The following is a 22,419-nucleotide window of genomic DNA, read 5'->3' on the forward strand; positions in this document are numbered from 1 at the left end:
ATTTGAGTGCTTTAGGATCGCTGCCCATTGTGGTCTGCAGGAACTCAAAAAATTTGTCAGGGTCATCCGGTATCGCTGACCGTTGACAGCCTTGGTAGCGCATCTCTTCACACGAGCGAGTTCGCCGGGCTTTTGATTGGGTTTGCGGCCGCCGCTATGTTCTTAGAACCAGCAGTTAACCTTTCCTCGGCCTAGAAACTTTCAACAATGTGGAATATAGCATTTCAAGATGGTGTTCGCTTTGCAAAAAAAGATTGCGGGAGTTCTGTTGTGTTGAAACGACCGACTTACTGAAAGTAGAATTTCTTTGAGTGTGCTTTGCGTCTTAAGACCACAGTGTCATTTTTTTTTTAACTCAACAAGTATGGTATCATACAAATCTCCTAAAAAATATGCTTTCTTTTCACGTGCATTTGTTTCGTTTAAATATTGTTTCCAGTCCACTATCTGCAAAATAAATTGGTCCGACTTTTGTGAGAAGCCCGGTATTCAGCTCAGTTTCGAACACGCTTGAGTCTATTCGCTGGCTTCTTCATTGTAAGATGGTCACTTTTCTACCAACATCACATACTCTGTGCTGTCAGAAATATCCCAATAATTACAGATGATCTAATGTTGGACCACACCAGCATTATGGTGTGGACCAGTGACATCACCAGGCGCACAATGGACCGACAGTTGTCGCTGTGTGGTCAAACACAGCTCGATGGCCCTTGTCTCACCGTGCGAAATCGTTCCGGGAAAACGCGTCCTTTCCACCGACTGACCAGACGGTCCTGGGCTACCGTCACTGCTGTGATTTGATAGGCCAGTAAAGGTATATTTAGCTCAGAGTGAGACATCAAGTTATTGTGATAGATCCATGGGACTTTGGCTTACGAAAAGTGCATTTCAAATGACAAAAGTTAATTGCTACAATGATCGAAAACCAGTAACATAGAAATTGAATCGAATCAGAAACAATAAAATGTTTGTTTGGTTTAGGCGTTAGTTTTGCAGTTGTAATACCGTTAAAAAAAGTATCACACACCTGACAACAAAACGCAGGGCCCATCGTTCGCTGTTTCTAACCACGCCGGCCCGCGGCGACCTACTCGAGTCGATCACATGTATCACATTACCATAACTCCGAGTCACTGTACACGAGCGCTATGTGTGATCACACAATAACCTGCCGGCCCGGCGTCCGCCAGACCGGACAAAACCTGGTGACGTCACTGGGTATAAAACCGCGGCAGGAAGCCGACCGGTTAGCAACAGAAAAACGGCTGACAAAAACGGCATTGAACCTCGATGGGCAGGTCTGTCATGTCAGACCACCTGTTTGTCATGTTAGACCAGATGTTTGTCAAATGTCCATGTCGCACTATCTGTTTGTATGTTAGTGACGACAAACAGACAAACATGTCAAAACAATTGTCGGTGCGTGGCAGTGACTGGGGTGCCTGGGGATATGGCGTGAACTAGCCTACAGAACGCCGACTGTTGAATAAATTACTTATAATGTTCGTTGGAAGACATTATTAGCGTGATGTAGCCAATCGTCTGATAAAAATCAGTGCGGAACGTTCTTGATGAGCTTTTTTTCTCTCTCTCTCTCTCTCTCTCTCTCTCTCTCTCTCTCTCTCTCTCTCTCTCTCTCTCTCTCTCCCTCCCTCTCCCTCCCTCCCTCCCTCCCTCCCTCTCTCTCTCTCTCTCTCTCTCCCCCCTCTCTCTCTCTCTCTCTCTCTCTCTCTCTCTCTCTCTCTCTCTCTCCCTCCTCTCACCGTGGAACCAGGCGGCCGCCCGGCCGGTGAGCGCGTCCACGCCGACCCCTCGCGGCAGCTGCGTCTGCTGGTACCACCGCACGACCTCCTCTCGGGAGAGCGGGCGGCCCCAGTCACTGGAGACGGAGCTGGGCTCGTCCTCCATACAGCTGGAACGGACAGACTAGTGGTGTCAATTACGGAAAATCGTGATACCGATACCAAACCACCGTTCCGTGCTTCTATCCTCAGGATACTGAAGTCCTTCTCCTCCACGCCGCAACCCCATCCGGGCTGGACAGGCAACTTTATCCCATGCGGGCTGCTCCCTTGGAGCGGCACCGCTGCTCCCGAGGGAGCGCACCCCGTAGCTGGGTGCAGTGAGTGCCTTGGGGCTGGGTGGCCTGTCCTCTGGACGGGCTCAGCCCCGGCGACTCACTAGGATACCTGCCCAGACCAATGTCTACCCCTATATCCTATCATCCTCCCGGCTCCGAAATGGTATCATTGGACCGAAAGGGTCTAACCCAACAACAACAAAAAAAAAATACCAAACCAAATACCAACAATATCCATGGAAAAATACCGAAACCAAACCGACTAGGAAATGTGAGGAAAATGCCAACTTTTTACCAAGTTCTCAGCCTGTTTTACATCAGTGAGGATTCACAATACCAAACAAATACCAAATGCACTCGCCTTGAAATACCAAATACCAGGTTGGAATCGGTTCGGTATCGGTATACCAAAAAGTTGGTATCCGATTGACATCTCTAGGACAGACGGGGTGAGAGCGCCGGAGTGGGGAGGAAGGGTTAGCTTACCAAATAATAATCTATCGAATAGATCGCATCATGGGTATCATGGAAAAGCGGAAAGGGAATCATACGGGTATAAATTCCCATGATCAGGGCATCCAGAGAATCATTTTGTTTTTCAGTGCAGGATTCCGCAAAATATTTGTTCAATATTATGGAAAGCATCTATTGGCCTTTGCTTCTATTGATGTACTGATTGGCTGATTGCTGTATTGCTGATTGTTGGACACAAAGATGGCTGATTTCAACTAGGTATCCTCACACACAAAAAACGTCACAAAGGCGTCTGCTGATTATGTAGGCATACCGCAACCGGCTATCCGTTCAGGATTCAAGGACCACTCAAGAAAATAAAATAGGTACGTCAGGGCTTGCTGTTTTGGCATGTCGGCCCCAGCGGAAGCCAGTCCAAAATCCCACCGCCTAGTGATGTCAATTACGGAAAATCGGAATACCGATACCAAACCAAATACCAACCAAAACCGTGGAAAAATAGCGAAAACAAACCAACTTGGGAACATGAGGAAAATACCGACCTTTTACCGACTTCTTAGCCTCTTAAACATTAGCGAGGGTTCATGATACCAACAAAATACCAAACACATTAGGATTGAAATACCAAATACCGAGTTGGTATCGGTTTGGTATCGGCATATCAAAAAGTTGGTATCCGATTGACATATCTACCACCGCCGGTCCTCACCTCGACTGCTCACTGCTGGTATCAAACAGCTGATTCCAGTCCACGCTGGACACTGAACCGCTGGGCGACAGTGGCGCCGCCCAGTGGCCAGACGGTGCTGCCACCTGCGGGCCGCCCGGCGAACTTCTCACCGAGCCAGGCGAATGCACGTTCTGCCTCTCCGAGAAGTCCCAGGGGGCTGCGGGTCGCGGCTGGGCCGCAGGCAGTGTGGCGCTCTGGCTTTGATAAGAAGTCAGCGTTGGCCGTCGTCCAAAGCCAGAGCCGTAGCGGTGATCTGCTAAAGTGTTCGCTCGTCGATTATGACCCGCCCAGGGCGGCTCCTGCGGGGCGTTGTGTTGCCATGGAAACGCTGGCTGTTCGGACGTCTGTCGGGGCTGGTGTCTGGCGTTCCAATCAGGGGACCCTGAGGGGGACTGTCGAGCCCGCCAACCCCCCTCCGGCGGCGACTGAGGGGGGCTGCCGGCGGACGGTTGCCATGGTGACGGAGTCTGTGGGGAGGACCTCCAGGAGTCGCTCCGCTGGCCGGAGCTGCCGGAGTAAGTCGACGGCGGAGACGGCAACATCTGAAAAATAAACCCATGTATCAAAAACCGTCAGTCTTGGACAGTCATACAGCTTCTCGTCATTCAGCAAGAAAATTGGTGAGCGCTTAGTGACCAGGTCCAACGTTCCTATTTCAACATTTTGTGACCACCTTTTTCTATTCACGGACGTAGGCACTTTTCAAAAAGTGTTCCCGTATTACTATAATGCATGTAAAACACGCATCTTCATAGCGATATTACCCACCACTGACCCTGTCTGTGATATGTGATATGGTGTTCCCACCACTGACCCTGTCTGTGATATGGTGTCCCCACCACTGACCCTGTCTGTGAGATGGTGTTCCCCACCACTGCACTGACCCTGTCTGTGATATGGTGTTCCCACCACTGACCCTGTCAGTGATATGGTGTTCCCCACCACTGACCCGGTCTGTGATATGGTGTTCCCACCACTGACCCTGTCTGTCTGTGATATGGTGTTCCCCACCACTGACCCTGTCTGTCTGTGATATGGTGTTCCCACCACTGACCCTGTCTGTGATGTGGTGTTCCCACCACTGACCCGGTCTGTGAGATGGTGTTATATAATACTGAACGAGGCCGGTGTAAATAAATTTTCAAGACCGAGGTCCTTACTGAATTTTTGAACGAGGCCGAAGGCCGAGTTCAAAAATCAGTAAGGACTGAGGTCTTGAAAATTTATCACCGGCCGAGTTTGGTATGTATTTTACTGTATGCCAACGATAAAATAATTGTCTAGACCGAAGCTCTTAGCCGTTTTTTGAACGAGGCCATCCCAAAATGTTGACTTGGTAATTCGTTTTTGACCGTGGTCACTTTGCTTACACCAGTTATTACCACACCCCTCTGGCTAATGTATTTGAATAGGCCAGGCATACAGTAATCCCCACCACTGCACTGACCCTGTCTGTGATATGGTGTTCCCACCACTGACCCTGTCAGTGATATGGTGTTCCCCACCACTGACCCGGTCTGTGATATGGTGTTCCCACCACTGACCCTGTCTGTCTGTGATATGGTGTTCCCCACCACTGACCCTGCACTGTAAAAAATATTCACTAGCTAATTTTGAAATTAGGCATTTTTTACGAGTGCCTCCCTTGCTCCTCGTTACACCATATATGGACATTAGTAGTCAGAGCCATGCACGTTAACAATGCCGCTTGTGGAACAAATGCCTACGAGCGAGAACATGTTCAGGAACCTAATTTTGCGCAGTGTTAATGAACTACGCACAGCCTCACAGTGTTACCCGCCGTTGGCTTGTTCTCGGCCAGTTTTTAGCGTGTCCCTCAATTAGGTCATTTCGCTATTAGCTCGGCTGACGAGGCCCCGGCTGGCACCTACTAAACGGATAACCTTGCGTGCAACCCCGCTTGTTGTCACGAACGCCTGCAGCTGGTAAACGTGCTGGCAAGCTTGCGTGGTCAGCGGCTTTGGATGGCTATGAGGATGTGCCTCATAGCTTGCCAAGAATGCATCGGCTGGTGATGGCGCTCCTACGTCATTAGCTCTTGATGTCGCTCAAGCTGACAATTTTAATGATTTCTTTGCTAATGTCGGCGCCAAAATTGCATCTGAATTGCAGTCTACTGGTCAGGCTGAGGGGACTGACGATCGTCCCCCAGTAGTATGCGCCACCGGTTTTGAGCTGACGCCTATCACTCTGCCGGAGCTCTCAACAGCCGTGCGTCACATGAGTAGCTCCAGGGCTGTTGGTATGGATGGTGTGCCAATTTTAGCTGTGCGTCGCTGCTTCGCCGTCATTGGACCATTGCTGCTTCATGTGATTAATAAGTCGATTGTGACTGGTGTGTTTCCTGATAGCTGGAAAATAGCTTGTGTGGTCCCCATTCATAAGGCTGGCGACCGTGGTGTAGCTGGTAATTACCGGCCTATCTCTTTACTGCCTGTCATGTCTAAAATCGCTGAGCGTGTAGTGTGCACCCAGTTGAGTGATTATTTGTATGACAACCGTCTACTGAGCGCATGTCAATACGCTTACCGCCGTGGCCACTCCACGGAGGACGCCGTACTCGACGCAGTATCGTGGGCCGTTGATAAGATCGACAACGGTGAGCTCACGTCGATAACGACGATCGACCTCAGTAAGGCCTTCGACAGTGTTGACCACGGCATCCTCTTGAAGAAAATGGCATGGATGGGTGTGCCTTCACATTGGTTCGACAGTTACCTAAGCGGACGGGGGCAAATGGTACGAGGTGGGTCCAAGATCTGTCCTGTGAACTTCGGTGTTCCTCAGGGATCTATTGTGGGACCTATTTTGTTCAGCGTATTTGTGGCAGATCTTCCGGGACATCTTCCCTACGGCCGTTTGGTTTGCTATGCGGACGACACGCAGCTCCTCGACAGCTCGCCGCCAGACAGTGAGAGTTTGTCACAGCTCAGAAAGCGCATAGAAAAGTCTATGGCTTCCGTTCAAAACTGGTTTAGAAGTAATTCTCTAAAAATGAATGCATCAAAAACAGATTTCATCCTCCTTGGCACCAGAAACTCGCTTCAAAAAGCATCTGGTTTCGCTTTCACGTTCTCAAACAGAACCTTTCATTCTTCAAAAACGATCAAACTTCTTGGTGTAACTGTTGACCAGACGTTAACATGGAATCAACACATCTCATCAGTTGTGCGCCGGTGCTACAGCATATTGATTTCGCTTTACAGATTCAGGCGTAGCTTCACTACCGAGGCCCTGCTTACTATTATCAAAGCTCATATCTTCCCTCAAATTATCTACTGCTTACCAGTTTGGGGCGGAGCTGCCGACAAAGAACTTAAACGACTGCAAAAAATGATTAACTTTGCGGCTCGTTTGGTGACCGGTTCGAAGCGCCGTGATCACATCACACCAGTTCTTAAGTCGCTCCACTGGTCACGGATTGGCGAGCTGGTGGAGGAGCGTGATCGACTGAAGGTGCACCGCGCAATCTGCGATCCCCATGCACCAATCGTGGTACAAGACATGTACAAACGTCGATGTGATGTGGCGACTCGTGACACGCGCCTGACAGATACAGCGCAGGTGCACCTACCGAAAGTGCGGCTTATTGCCACTCAAAAACACTTCATGTACAGGGCTGGCTCGGCATGGAACCGGCTGCCCCGAGAGATCCAAGGCATGTCCAGCATATTTGCTTTTAAGCGGGCGATCAGGCCACCACGAAATGTGTAGTTTGATGCTGAAGTGGTCTAAAGTGTTGCCTTGGTCCTGTTTTTTTCTTTTTCTCCTCTTTAGTGAACTCGAACGCGGCTCGAGGAAAGTGCATGTGCATTGTGCATAGTGGTTCCCTGATCATGTGCCATCCTGAAACAACTATGCCTGCATGGAAGGATGTGCAACAAATAAATAAATAAATAAAAATAAATAAAAAATCCTCGTCGCATGTTACAACCTAGGAGTCTGTGGCTGGTTTCAGAAGGAGTCCCCCCCCCCCGCTTCCGGGAGCCGGCGTCCATTTTGTGTTGCGTCGCCATTACTGTGTGTGTCTGCCCAACTGCTCTTTGGCTTGATTGAAGGTGAGGCATCTTGTATCATTTGCTGTGTGCTCAACAAAAAGGTTGTCCATTTGTAAACAAAAGTTATTATGTTGTTGAGCTAGAAGATGTATAGTATCGCATAATGTTTGCCCGTCGTTGGCAGAAGTGCGCCGGTATCGTCTATCCAAGTCAGAATAGCTATATTGTTTTGGACTTAAGCTAGCTTGTGGCAGGAATCTATCACTTTATTCAACTTTAATTTAATCATTTTCCAGATTGGGATGCCTTATGATAATAATAATGTTAATATTCGTTTTTTCACCCATTACAGACTTCTCTGGTAAAGAATGGGGCCAATGTCCTGGCCTACCTGCACCCCGCGACTGCCGCCGGTGCAGAGCTAATGAAAAAATCACAAATGTTTGATGGTGGTTATTTAAGAAACCTTATTGAAAATTATTCAGTTAGTTGTTGTTGTTGTTGTTGTTGTTGTTGTTGTTGTTGTTGTTGTTGTTGTTGTTGTTGTTAAAGTTATAGTTATTGTCCTGGCGTTGTTATTGTTCTCGTTCTCGTTCTCGTGCCCGAATAAATGTGCTGCAGCGCTACTCAGTCTGTTTACTGGCGGGTGGCGGTCGAGAGTCGGGGGCACTGGTCGACGGAATTCCGTCGACGGAATTCCGTCGACCCAGTGCCCCGACCCCGAAGGCCAGTAGTGGTATTAGTTAACTAGTGCCACTACTGGCCTTGAGCTAGTACCAATACTAGCCTTGGGGGCTAGTACCATTACTGGGTATGGATTAGTAGGCAGTGGCTAGTTACCTTACCAGGCAGGGGCTGTTATGACACCTAGTAGACGCACTACCCACGCTATTTACGGGCGTGTTGTCAAACTAGGTGGAGCACGGTGGTCGTATGCATACGAGGCACAGCCTTGTCGAACAAGCTTGTTACTCGGCAACTAGCCTAAAATTAGCCAAATTTACACGCTCCTGCAATGTTATTTTTGCGCTGAGAATTCCTCTACGAGGGGCTTGTAAGTTTTTTTTTTACAGTGTGTCTGTCTGTGATATGGTGTTCCCACCACTGACCCTGTCTGTGATGTGGTGTTCCCACCACTGACCCGGTCTGTGATATGGTGTTCCCCACCACTGACCCTGTCTGTGATATGGTGTTCCCCACCACTGACCCGGTCTGTGATGTGGTGTTCCCCACCACTGACCCTGTCTGTCTGTGATATGGTGTTCCCACCACTGACCCTGTCTGTGATATGGTGTTCCCCACCACTGACCCTGTCTGTGATATGGTGTTCCCCACCACTGACCCTGTCTGTGATATGGTGTTCCCACCACTGACCCTGTCTGTGATATGGTGTTCCCCACCACTGACCCTGTCTGTGATATGGTGTTCCCACCACTGACCCTGTCTGTGATATGGTGTTCCCACCACTGACCCTGTCTGTGATATGGTGTTCCCCACCACTGACCCTGTCTGTGATATGGTGTTCCCCACCACTGACCCGGTCTGTGATGTGGTGTTCCCCACCACTGACCCTGTCTGTCTGTGATATGGTGTTCCCACCACTGACCCTGTCTGTGATATGGTGTTCCCCACCACTGACCCTGTCTGTGATATGGTGTTCCCACCACTGACCCTGTCTGTGATATGGTGTTCCCCACCACTGACCCTGTCTGTCTGTGATATGGTGTTCCCACCACTGACCCTGTCTGTCTGTGATATGGTGTTCCCCACCACTGACCCTGTCTGTGATATGGTGTTCCCACCACTGACCCTGTCTGTGATATGCCGGTGCTTCTGTCGACTTTCCCGGCCGATGCGGCTAATCTGGCTGTCCACTTGAGAATGCTCCTCAGATTCTGAAAATAGATATATAAACACGTCAAACCAATCATGCAAGGTCATAACTAAAGACCGCTCCTCATATTATGTAAGCACGCACAGATATGAACACAAACAAAAACTCTCCTCAGACTCTGTAAACAAGTATAGGTAAGTGCATACCTATACCTAAACAGTTAACACCAACATAGGTAAAATGTCGGCCTGATACCGAATTTTAGACAAGGCAAAAAAAACATGTCAATGCAAGCATAGAGCTACAGACTGCTACCGCTACAAATATGTGGTAGCACAGTTCCGCTCAATCACTTTTTATGAAAATGCATTCGCATTTCCAACAATGTATTCAATGATCTCGGATGACTCTATTGTAACTGTTACACGATCGAATCACGATTTCTTTGCCGTCAGCCAGCTTTCTCTGAGAGCACTTACCTGGATCTCTATCTCCCCGGTAGTGCGACCCTCCGAGGGCCCTATCCTGCGGCCATCCGAGGGCCCTCTCCTGAGGCCCGCCGAGGGCCCTCTCCTGAGACCCTCCGTGGGCCCTCTGCTGCGTCCCTCCGAGGGCCCTCTGCTGCGCCCCGCTCTGGGGCCTCTCCGGGGGCTCTCGGAGACCCCTCTGGCGCCAGTCGGGACCCGGGGTCTCCGGCTGGCCCTCCCAGAGAGCAATCTGCCGGGAGAGGACCTCCTGGGGCTGGAGAGAGGCGGGCAGAGTTAGGGAAATAATCTATACACATTGAAATGATTTGTAAACGCTGAAAGAAAACCCTATTAAAAACATGATATATCGCAAGACGCAACCCAATATAAACTCAGTGCACACTAGCAAAACGAAAATAGAGCTTGTTAGCCCCTGACTCCTGCTGTGGGAACCAATTCAAACAATCAGTAAAATGCATATCATTTTCACTAAAAATACAGCCTTTGGCACTCGGCAAAAGTGATGGTGTGTTCCGGGATTAAATCGAGAAAATACATATACAGCAAATGTAGGTACTCGTTTTTTTCGAACAAAACCAATAAAATATTAAAATAAACCATTGAAATATAACAATGCAAAGACACAAAACAAAATCATTGACCATGTAAAGCGGCCGATAGGTAGGTGGGTCCCGCCCCCGTATCAAACGAAACAACCATTGGTTATTTGTTAACCCGCGCCCCGTAGGGCTATCGGAGGGTCCTACCACCCGTAGGGGGAGGGGGTGTTTCGTCTAAATTTACAGGACGATTTTCAAAATTCAAACGGCGTTCGATAGCGCCACCGGTAAACTATCTTGTGACCAAATATCATTAACCTAGGCCAAACCGATGACGTAACAGGTCAGGTCAAAGGTCGGATTTTCACTGTTCACATACATTTCAAGAAATGTGCTGTGAAATCGAGTAAATTGGTTAAGTTATTGAAAACCATCGATGATACATTGTTCGTCAAACACATACTTCGCTATCTGAGGTCACTGATACCAGGTCAGGTCACAGATGTCAGGTCACTGGGGTCACAATATGAAAGTGTCGTGTGATACATGTTTTATGGTCCATTTTACATGCCAAATGCGATTATGTGGGTCAGGCAGCCTTTTGGGGCAGCTTAAGTTACGTTCTGGTGAAGGTCAGGTCAAGGTCAGGTCAAATTAGGTCGAATTTCAAAGTTGATAGTTTTGTATACAATGGGTATCAATTCGATGCAGCTCGTCACGGGGAGTCCAATGGTGGTCTTTTTTGCCGTACGTGGTTGGTATAGAATTGCCAAAAAATGAGTTTGAAATCTTACGTCATCATTTTTGAACAGTTTTCTTCGCTATAACGTGGCCAAAAAAGAGATGTCGATCTCAAATTTTGTATGTAGATAGAATGCGGTAGGTACTATCATATATATTCCGTTATTTTTTCGAAACTCAAAAAAAAACTTTATGGGTTTTTGGGCAAACTATAAACAAAATACTTTTTTATTTTTGGGGGGTCAAAACTCAAGAATTTCAAAAATAGGAGAAAACAGTTTTGAAGCCCTGTTAATTCTACACCATTTATTTACGGATCATTTTTTGTATCTTCAAAGCTGTTAGGCCTGACAGCTCTCTTCGCGAAGCTCTTTTTTCGGTCAAAAATGGCAGAACATGACGTCATTCTGACGTCATTTGTGGCCGACCTATCATAGCCTCTGGAACAAGTTTTAATCACAATGTGTAAAATTGAAGCCCGGAGGTGCCCTGAAAGTTTGGTGGCGATATCTGCAGCCGTTTAGGAGATATCGACGGAAAGGGACAGGGGGGGGGGTCGTTTCGGTCCTCCCCCTTCGGGGCGCGGGTTAACTATAGTTTTGATAAAGCATCTTAGCTTGTTTAAAAAAAACACACACATTCAAAATCATCTACCTACCACATTTGACACACACGAATTGATTCATGATTAGGCGCGGATTTGGTGTTAGTTAGTTAGTAGGTGTGCTGCCGCCGTGAAGTGGCTCAAGGACTTCCATATTGTTCTAGACAGGAGGGAAGAAAGCATGCAAAATAATCGCTTGGCTTTGGTAATAGGAGCAAGTGATATGGTGAAACATAGAAAGAATGCGCAAGCAACAAGATTGTGCAAATTGGAACACCATCACGTCTTCCCGAGAAAATATTCATGTTTTTTATAGGAAAAAAATAATAGATTTCTCAAATTGCAATGCTACCAAATCATTTAAAATGTTTGTTCCATTCATAGGTACCTATTGCCAAGTGTGAATAAGGGGTGTGAAGAAAACTGAAAGAAAGAGAAAGAGAGAGAGAGAGAGAGAGAGAGAGAGAGAGAGAGAGAGAGAGAGAGAGAGAGAGAGAGAGAGAGAGAGAGAGAGAGAGGAGCAGGAGTGGATAGGTCGGCTTACATGTCGGTCATCGGGGGCACCCAGAAGCCAGTCGCCGATCACCAAGCGGGTCCAGTTAGAACTAGTGTTTTCCGCCGCCGTCCATAGATGGCGGGCGTGGTGCTGCAGCGGTCGCAGCACTCCACAGGGCCGCAGTTCCTAAAACCGGATGGCCAATCGTTATTATGGATTGGGGTTTTGTCCCAATTTTGGTTCGAATACAAGGCTACTTGACCACCTTGAGGCAGTTGAAAATCACAAGGGCAGAGCTCAAAGGCATGCACATGGTAGCAGCACAATACTACCCAGAAATTTGGTTGTTGTGGTTGGTATGGTTTCGGACAGCCAAGTCTGGCTCAAGTCCGGCTCCCTGCCACAGCGTGCTACGGCCAGGTCCGGCTGCCTCGTCACTGCTCTGGCCTACTGTAGCTGAAGTACGGTTGAGGTACGGCATGGCTGATGCGGCATAAGTCCGGCTGTGGTGCGAGCGAGATCTGGTCGAACTCTGGACCATGCCCGTAATTCGGCCAGAGTAGGTCCCGGAGCTAACCAGAGTAAAACCAAGTAAGGCCTACATCAATTTTGTTGACCGATATCGTGCAGCTTTTAACGTTCGCTTCAGCACTGCGTTATTCAGGTGGATTGGGCTATTGTTACCGACTTGACAATTCAGTTCTGCCAGAAGTCATTTTTTCATGATTAGGTATTGAAATATTGAGTGGTCAACTGCTATCTAAAAATAACACAAACAATATTATCTCTGTGTTTAATGCGAGTTACTGACGATACGCTCATAGCATGATACAAAACGACTTTTTATTTGCCTAATCAGATGATATTGTAACAAACTTATCCTTTCTGCAAAAGCATTATCAATCTAAAACTCAATATGCTCTGCTTTGCGGATATATTTATAAGCAGCACAATGACGCCGTAGAAAAGCAAGCACCCAGTTTGAAGGCTAAGAAGCGTTGGCGGTGCCATTTTAGCAGGACATAAAGGCGGTGGTGCTAGATTATTAGCTGAGTCCTCGCTGCTTACCTGGGCTCCCTTAGCGCCCTCCGCTCTGTCCCGCTCCTCCGCTCTGTCCCAGCTCCTGCTACTGCCGAACGTCTCCAGCTCCGCGCCATCACAGCTGCGACGGCGCCAGTCACCGCTCGAGCCGCCACCTGCCGGCGACACCTCGAAACTCCGGTTCAGCTCCGGCCGCGGCGTGGCGCTACTTGTTTCCGGTCGCGCGGTACTCTTCTGGACCGAGTTCTGCAGGGAAGCCATGGCTTCCTCGACGGATTTCAGGCAGATCTCGAGTTCGTCGTCTAGAGGGTTCGGTGAACTGCGGCCCGAGTCGTTATCCTCCCCGCGGCACCAGCCCGGGTCCGATTTGGAGGGCGACGACGGAGGAAGGTAGCCCCCTGGCGGCGGAGACATGAAGCTCTGCTGGAACGAGGCCCGCCTCTGACCGTGTCCCTGGCGGGAGTCGAAGGCTCTGCTAGTTTCGTTAGAATGCGGAGCTGGAGAGGTTCGGTACAGTGGTGGCTCGGATCTTCCAGAGATGGAGCTCTCTGGTCGCTTCACCGACATATCTATCTGCGCAAACGTTTGATTATGGGTAGAGTTATGTCGTACGTGCGCTCCGCCCCTGCTAGTGGCTGCTGCCGTCTTCATTTCGCTGTACACCCTGGTGCGCTCGTAGCTGTCGCCTCTCTGTTGTGTCACGGGCGAGAAGTCGGGTCTGTCGGTTTCCTCGATCTCCCGGCGGAGCCAGTCGGCCTCCTCGTCCCAGACTCGACCCGCCCGCCGCGCCAGATCGCCCGCGCGGCTCGACTCCCGCAGAGACACGTTCCGGCGCAGACCGGCCACAGGCGGCGACGTGTTCTCCGCGGGGCGCCTCCAGTCAGCGGCTAGCTGCTGCTGCTGCTGCCGCGCCTGCTGACGCTCCTGCTGGAGCTGCTGCTGCTGCTGACGCAGCTCCCGCTCGCGCCGCACCTGCTGGTCCTGCTGCGTTCGACGCCACTGCTGTTGGTGCTGGTTGCGAAGCTCGCGTTGCAGCTGCTCCTGAAGCTCCTGCTGACGTTGCTCCTGAAGCTCCTGCTGACGTTGCTCTTCTTCTTGTTCACGTTGACGACGGAGTTGCTCCAATCTCTCTTTCTCTTCCTCTTCTTTCTGCCTCAGCAGCCTTTGTTCTTCTTCCTCTTTCTGCTTCCTCATTATCTGCTCTTTTTCCTCCCTTTCCCTTCTCATTCTAAGTTCATCTTCCTCCTGTTTCCGTCTAATTTCCTCTTCTTGTCGTTTGAGATACGCTTCATGTTCCCTTTTTCGCCTTTCTTCCTCTTCCCTTTGGAGGTATTGTTGATATTGAAGTCTACGTTCCTCTTCTTCTCGTTCTTGCTGTTGTCTTCGTCTTTCATCTTCTTGCTTTTGCAGCAGTCGTTGATGTTCTTGCTTCTGTCTTTGCTCATCTTCTTGCTGCCTTCTCCGTTCTTGTTCATGCCAATGCCTTTCCTCCTCCTGCTTCTGTAACCATTCCTGCTCGTCATATCTTCTCCTTTCGTGATCTCGTTGTTCAACTACTTGCTGTTCCTCGTACAGTCGCCTCTCATTATATCGCTTCCCCACAAATACCTGTTCCTGGCGTTGTGAACAATCTACGTGTCTGTCTTGTTCAATTACTTGGTGCTCCCGCCGCTGTTGCTGCTCCTCTCCCGCCTGCTGTCGTCGCTGCTGCTCCAGAGACTCCAGCTCCTGTTGCTGCCTGGCCAGCCTCTCATGAGGCTGACACTCTCCCTGTGGAAGAATTGGCCGCTGGGCAGCAGCGTCTGTGTCAGGACGCCGGCGCAGGGTGTCCCTGTACCGACTGCGCAGTGTGTCCCCGTACTGACTGCGCAGGGTGTCCCTGTACTGACTGCGCAGGGTGTCCCTGTACTGACTGCGCAGGGTGTCCGTGTACCGACTGCGCAGTCCGGGAGACCCATCTGCCGGTTCGTCATGAGTTCCAGACGCCACAGCCTCCAGCAGTCGACTCCAGGTGTCGTCTGAATCCAGCAGAGGGTCTCCCTCTGTCTGGGTGGCCTCTGACGTCACCAGTCGCCTCGTGACGTCATCACCGCCGGATGACGTCATTTGAGCATGCCGAGGCGACATATTCCAGAAGTCCTCCTCACTGGGGTGGGTAAAGTCCAGGTCAGGTGGCGGTACCGACAGGGTCGGCTCGATACTAGCGACATCTCTTGCCGACTGGAGGAAGCCCTGGTTCGCCTGGGCTACCACCCTGGCGACGTGCTGTTCGGTGTCTGCGAGAGACCTGTCCAGAGCAGCTGGACGGTCCCCGGGCCGGCTCGGCACCTGCGGAGGTGACGTCATTGGATCACGATCCCCCGGTCTCGCGGGCAGAGGGAGTGGGAGCTTTGGCGCCGAGATGGGGAGCTTTGGCGCCGAGCTGGGGATCTGGACAGCGCCAGACGTCGTGGACGAGGCAGGGGCAGGACTGTGGCTGGAGAGGGACTGGGAGGACGTCGCGTTCCTCGCCTGCCACTCTGGCGAGGTGTTGTCGTAGTACTCAGGTTCCGGCTGGTGCCTGTTCAGCTGCGGAACCGCACCTCTTCCTGCAGGATTTGGAGCTGGAGTTTCCTCCGGCGGGAGGTCCACCTGACGAGAGGTAGCCGGTCGGGTGTCACTGACAGCCGGTCGGCTGTCACTGACATGCTGTTTGGGCCACCAGTCCGGCATCGAGGCATCTTGTGCTGACTGCTTTTGATTGGTGGGTAAATTGCTGACGTAGGACGTGGTGGGCGGAGCTGGACCTCGGTGGATGACTCTTACTGGTGTGGGCTGGCGAGTCTGCGCTGCTAATGGTGGAGGCGAGTTTACCCTGCGCGGGTCGTGACTTCCCATTGGTGGAGCCGGCCGGCTCTGCACGCTGATTGGTGCAGGAGGTGACACGATCCCCCGATGCCCGTTGCCCTCGGGCGGGGGTGACGACACCCGCGGAGACGTGCCACCGTTAGGGTAGAACATCCCGCCCGCCACAGGAGCACCTCCTCTCAGCGCCAGCGGCGAGAGACCAGGGTCAGCTGATGTCGTCAAGGTCACGGTCGGAGGCGAGACGACCACGGTCGGCGGCGGTCGCGATGTCGCTAAGGGCGAGTTTTCCACTGTTGAGGCCGGGGAGGGTGCCTTCGGCCACCAGGATGGCATGCCGTCGGCCGTGTCCGCCTCCCCGTCACTAGCGACATCTCTCGGCGCAGAATCAGACTCGAGCTTGAACGTCACCCGCTTCGGGCCTGAAATCAAGATGATACGGCCTAGGTTATGTGGATCTCGCTATTTTTATAATATCAATGCTTTTTTACAACAAACATGGTTGACCAAGACAAGATACCACTGCCAAAACATACACTAACGTCAGGTAATTTCCGTGAAAAGAAGAAGCAGAGCTGTTTCAATCATGCTTAGATGAACTTTCAGCCGTTCAGTCAACTGGTAACAGCGGGCCAACACTGGTTAAATAAAATAGAATCGGTCCATCTTCAGTTCATGAAACCGCACAGCAATGGATAATTTCACTGCAGGCTGTCGCATCAGGTTCCTAGTAAGGCGGCCATACAACCCACATATGGAGCCCGGACGATCTGCTCCAGACATTTGACCGTGACCGGCAGGTAACCACAGTCGTAAAGAGAGCTGACATCACACAAATCATCCCACTGTCAGACATAACGCAGCGAACATTTCGATATCTGAGCGAACAAATCTGCTCACTGCCCTATATTATCACCACCGTAATGCGTTTGCTATAGTTCATAGCGACCTAAAACGTCAACTATGGTGACTCCCTCCGCTCTGCCATATTCCCATAGCGGCTGTCATACCCTCTGCCCAGATCGTCTTCTTGGGAGCCGGAGAGGGAGGGAGGGGTGGAAGGGAGACCTCAGGAGGACTGGAAGGAAGGAGGGGAGAGGGAAGGGGAGGGGAAGGGAGGCGAGAGAAGCTGGGGTGGAGAGTATGAGTGGGCTTAGAGGCTCGGTGATAACCCGGGACGACTATGTATGCTGTGGCGAGATGTTTCCCCTTTACGGGAGATGAGAGAGAGAGAGAGAGAGAGAGAGAGAGAGAGAGAGAGAGAGAGAGAGAGAGAGAGAGAGAAAGAGAGAGAGAGAAGAGAGAGAGAGAAAGAGAGAGAGATAGAGAGAGAGAGAGAGAGAGAGGGGGGGAAGAGAGACAGACAGGCAGGCAGATGATAGACAGACAGACAGACAGACAGACAGACAGAGTCAAAGACAGAGACAGAGACAGAGACAGAGACAGAGACAGAGACAGAGAGAGAGAGAGACAGAGAGAGAGAGAGAGAGAGAGAGAGAGAGAGAGAGAGAGAGAGAGAGAGAAAGAAAGAAAGAAAGAAAGAAAGAGAGAGAGAGAGAGAGAGAGAGAGAGAGAGAGAGAGAGAGAGAGAGACAGACAGACAGACAGACAGACAGACAGACAGACAGACAGACAGACAGACAGACAGACAGACAGACAGACAGAGAGAGACAAAGACAGAGACAGAGACAGAGACAGAGACAGAGACAGAGACAGAGACAGAGACAGAAACAGAAGCAGGCAGGCAGACGTTACACCTCTGAGCGGAGTTTACCCACCAGACTTGTTCCTCCTTCGTCCCAGTGTGTTTGTTTGCTCCGTCGGTGACTTCAGGGGCGCCGTTTGGGGTTCCCGACCTCAGGTCACCGTTGGAGGTCATCGCTTCTCTCCACAGGTCAGGTCAGGTCACCGCGGGTCCAGTCACGGTGTCATCGGCCAGCCTCAAACACGCTATACTGGATGGACCAGAGCGGGAAACTCTGAAAATACAGAAAATACGTGTCAAACCAAAAGGCCACAACAAACATCGCGGCGGATCATCGGTATGGTCAGCCACTTCATCACAAGGTCATATGTAGAAAACAGGAAAACCGAGTGGAAATGTCTTCATGCAGCTAACGTGTGCAATGATACATATCCGCCAGGTGCCCCTATGGTCTATACGGACTTCACTCTGCTAAAAAGAGCAATAATGTGTTTACACACAGTAAACACTCTTTTACCTACATCGCCACAGTAGCGGGAATGATTCATACAGTAGTTTTACCCTTATCATCTGGGTTCATCTTAGGTTTATCGCAAATACTTCGCTTAACCCGCGCGGGGCTGGGGGGTAAATTTTACCCCCCCCCCCCCCTCGAATTTTGGCAATATCTCAAAAACGGCGGCGCGCAGCGCCGCCAAACTTTCAGTACTTTTTCTTACATAAATTTGACACGTTTCCTAAAAATTTGAGCGAAATCCGTCGGAACATTTTTTGAGAAATGGACGTTTTAGTGACGTCATGTTCGCCATTTTCGCCTCAAAAACGGCAAAATTTCAAACGCCGCTAACATCCTTATTTTTAAGGAATCAAGACGTAACAAAAAGGTTATACGTCTTTCTACTTTGTCTATGAAATGGCTATCTCGTTTTTTTGAAAATTTTGGATTTTGGCCGATTTTTTTTTAACTGACTTTTTTGGGAAAATAGTTATAAAATCCAAAATTTTGGGTGTATCGAAAAAACCGGAATATATGTCAGAGAAGTCGTCTATGTGCACCTACATACCAATTTTTAGAAGAATCGGTTCGAAAATGTGGGAGTTATTCAAAATTTTATGACGTCACGACACACAAAAAAAAAATGAAAAATGAATTTTTTGGAAGTGCTAGACCTCGTACGGAAACAAGAATAGCACCATTCGATTCGCCGTGAAAAACTGCATCAGATAGACACCTTTTTAGGCCTTAATAACCAACATCAAAATTTGACCTCACTTGACCTGAACTTGACCTGACCTCGACCTGAAATTCATCCAGAGGTGGTCCATATCACTTATTGAGTGCGCCTACTGAATTCTATGAGTAAAATGACCCATAAAACATGTGTCGCACATGCCCTTTTCTATATTTTGTTTTTGGTGACCTGACCTGACCTGACCTGACCTTGACCTTGACCTCTGAATGATATTGTAGGCAACGAATATTGTCTTGGTAGCCTAAGAACACATTTTGGGCAATCAGTCTCAGTCCATGACTCCATTCTTCGGCAACTACGGTGCAAGGCCGATACGGTAGAAACTTGCAATTTGTACCCTTGACCTGACCTTGACCTTGACCTCAAACTTTAAATTAAGTACATGATTTTAGTTGGTCGTGATGAGATCTTTCGATTGGCGCTCGAATTTTCCAAATCGGACCATTAGTTCGGGAGATAACAGGGGGGGGGGTAAAATTTACCCCTCCCCCCCCGCCCCGCGCGTTCGGCTGGAGACCCCAGCCCCGCGCGGGTTAAAAAGCGACCGATCGCGACAAACTTTCAGTACCCTAGCGTTAATCAATTTTACACCTAGCCTAGGCGGTGTCAGAGGCGGTTGACGCCTACTACGAATACCCGCACTGAGAAAAAAATTGACTCCATATGGGTCAAAACTCTTGAAAATGCTCCCCTAAAAACTCCTGAAAACCATCGATAACACCCTTTCCAGCAGAGTTATTGAGTGTGTTCTAGGGTAACTTTGAGCCTTCCTCATTTTGCGAAAGAGTTTTCAAGAGTTCTTAATGGATGACGAAATGACTCCATGTGTGACACCCCATAACTCTGTGACGCAGCTCTCCATTACTCCCGAAAAACTTTTCCCGAACGTTCCGACAGGAGTAAAAGGGGAGTTACGAAGGGGTTTTAGCATACGTCGCGAGGCTGCCGGTGGCCGCCATCTTTTGCGCGTATAGTATACAGCACGTTGTGCGGGGCGGCGGGCGAGGTGTTAGTGAAGAGCGTGTTGCCTTCGACGGACCTGACCTATACAGTGACGGATAATTGGACCTTTCTTTGGATTTAAAGGTAAGCTTAGCTGTATTTCTCATCATGCTTTTATAGTGCAAAGTGTTATAATACTGTGATGAGAACTTATGGTAACCCCATGTTCTTGATGGGCTGGAATGGTCTCAGTAAGGGTAACTGATTTGTTTCGTTCCTGAGTGAGATAAAGATCGGAAACAGCATGCTCTGAGTTTCTAGGTATTGGCAAATGTCATGCATTATTTCCCTCGAATAAATTGGAAAGTAAGTATTACACAAGCTTTAGGCACACGTCATGGATCCTTTGTTATTGTCCGATTGTTTTAATATCCATGTCAATGACAATTATCAAATTTGAAGGGCTTTCAAAGCAGAGCCAGAAAATTAAACTCTGCCTACCTCTCAGTCTCCTCCCTGATTTCTTCCTTCCATCTTTCCTCGCTTCCTTCCTCACTCCCTCCTTTCCCTCCCCTCTCTCTCTCCCTTTCTTTCTCCCTCTCTCCCTCCCTCCCTCCCTTCCTCCCTCCCTTCCTTCCTTCCTTCCTTCCTTCCTTCCTTCCTTCCTTCCCTCCCTCCTCCCTTCCTTCCTTCCTTCCTTCCTTCCTTCCTTCCTTCCTTCCTTCCTTCCTTCCTTCCTTCCTTCCTTCCTTCCTTCCTTCCTTCCTTCCTTCATCCCTCCCCTCCTTCTCTCCCTCCCTCCTTCATTATTTCCCTCCTTCTCTTTTTTCTTTCTCCCCCATTTCCTCCCACGCAATGTTAAGTGTACGTATAATTTCATGGTTATTAACATTTTGCAGGGGATGAGCTGGAGAGCCTGCAGCGCATCCCGCAAGACACGTCGGAAGCCAACGGAGGCCCGCAAAATATCCATCCCACCATCGTGAAAGGAGAGCCGGACGAAGAAGACGCAGTATTCGTCGAGGCCCAGGAGGTGGTAGCGGCACCACCAGACCAAGCATTCCTGCTGTGGTAGGCCGCCTTTTGGATTTTTTTTACATCAAAACTCCCGACCGTGAAGCATATGAAGTGAGATCCCCGGAGAGCGTGCCGCGGCGGGATGTCGAAAACGTTTGTCAATTTTTTAAGCCTCCCACCGCCCCGGACTATGAATACACATTTCTTGAAATATATTTTTTTATCTGTGCTTCGGTACACGAGCTTTGGGTGGTTACGCTATTCGTCCAATATTTATTTTCGGGGGGAGGGGAGCTGGAGAGGAGTGATGGGAAGTTTGGGTGAGTCTGATGGGGACTAACTAGAGGTATACACTGAGAAAAAAATTGACTCCATATGGGTCAAAACTCTTGAAAATGCTCCCCTGAAAACTCCTTAAAACCATTGATAACTCCCTTTCCAGCAGAGTTATCGAGTGTGTTCTAGGGTAACTTCGAGCCTTCCTCATTTTGCGAAAGAGTTTTCAAGAGTTCTTAATGGATGGCGGAATGACTCCATGTGTGACACCCCATAACTCTGTGACGCAACTCTCCATTACTTCCGAAAAACCTTTCCCGAACGTTCCGATAGGAGTAAAAGGGGAGTTACGAAGGGGTTTTAGCATACGTCGCGAGGAGCTGCCGGTGGCCGCCATCTTTTGCGCGTAGTACACAGCACGTTGTGCGGGGCGGCGGGCGAGGTGTTAGTGAAGAGCGTGTTGACTTGACGGACCTGACCTATATACAGTGACGGATAATTGGACCTTACTTTGGATTTAAAGGTAAGCTTAGCCGTATTTCTTATCATGCTTTTATAGTGCAAAGTGTTATAATGCTGTGATGAGAACATATGGTAACCGCATGTTCTTGATGGGCTGGAATGGTCTCTGTAATTGGGTAATTGATTTGTATTGTTCCTGAGTGAGATAAAGATCGGAAACAGCATGCTCTGAGTTTCTAGGTACATTATTTCCCTTGAATAAATTGGAAAGTTAGGATTACACAAGCTTTACACGTTATGGATCCTATTGTTATTGCCCAATTATTTTAATATCTATACCAATGACAAATATCAAATTTGAAGGGCTTGCAAAGGAGAGCCAGAAAATAAAACTATCTTGGCATAAAAGCCTTGATTTTTCTAGCCCCTACATATATAAAAAAAAATCAGTTACCTACCACTGCCACTGCTGAATGATGAAAACCACCGACAAACCAGCATGTTTAAATAAATTTTGTCTAAATTGTTGTATGTTTTTAGAAAGTTTTCATAATTGAATTCGTTCTTTAATGTTAACATGGTTACCTATGCAGCGTATAACGTCCTTAGCTTATTTTTAGCGACCTGCTCAACTTTTTGAGCGTTCAAGTAGGTACGTTTTATAGCATTGCCCTACTGTGTCTGCAACTAAGATGGAGGCTGTTAACTTGCCCTTTAGACTTTCACTGAAACCTAACTTTATCAAAATTGTAGTGCATAAAAAGTATGCTAACTTTGCAATCTCTTGCTTTCATTATTTTGACATCATGTGCCGAAATGCAGTATCAGTGCCAACACGTCAGGTCGCGTATGTCTCGTCTCGTCCATCTTG

The 22,419-nt window shown here is 49.2% G+C and overlaps 1 protein-coding gene across 1 annotated transcript; it reads right to left on the minus strand.

Moving 5' to 3' along the window:
* Positions 1 to 1,766: 1,766 nt before the first annotated feature.
* LOC122376788 (mediator of RNA polymerase II transcription subunit 12-like) lies at positions 1,767 to 18,878 on the minus strand (the record flags this gene model as incomplete). The annotated part of the gene is made up of 7 exons (XM_043356734.1): positions 17,672 to 18,878; positions 13,077 to 16,315; positions 12,057 to 12,194; positions 9,620 to 9,881; positions 9,116 to 9,201; positions 3,267 to 3,829; positions 1,767 to 1,915 (listed from the first exon to the last, which is right to left on the minus strand). Coding segments are annotated over exons 2-7 (4,351 nt in total), but the record flags the coding sequence as incomplete, so codon positions are not given.
* Positions 18,879 to 22,419: the final 3,541 nt, after the last annotated feature.

The sequence above is a fragment of the Amphibalanus amphitrite genome, unplaced genomic scaffold, assembly GCF_019059575.1.
Source record: "Amphibalanus amphitrite isolate SeventyFive unplaced genomic scaffold, NRLGWU_Aamphi_draft 002309F_arrow, whole genome shotgun sequence".
Classification (NCBI taxonomy): Eukaryota; Metazoa; Arthropoda; class Thecostraca; order Balanomorpha; family Balanidae; genus Amphibalanus; species Amphibalanus amphitrite.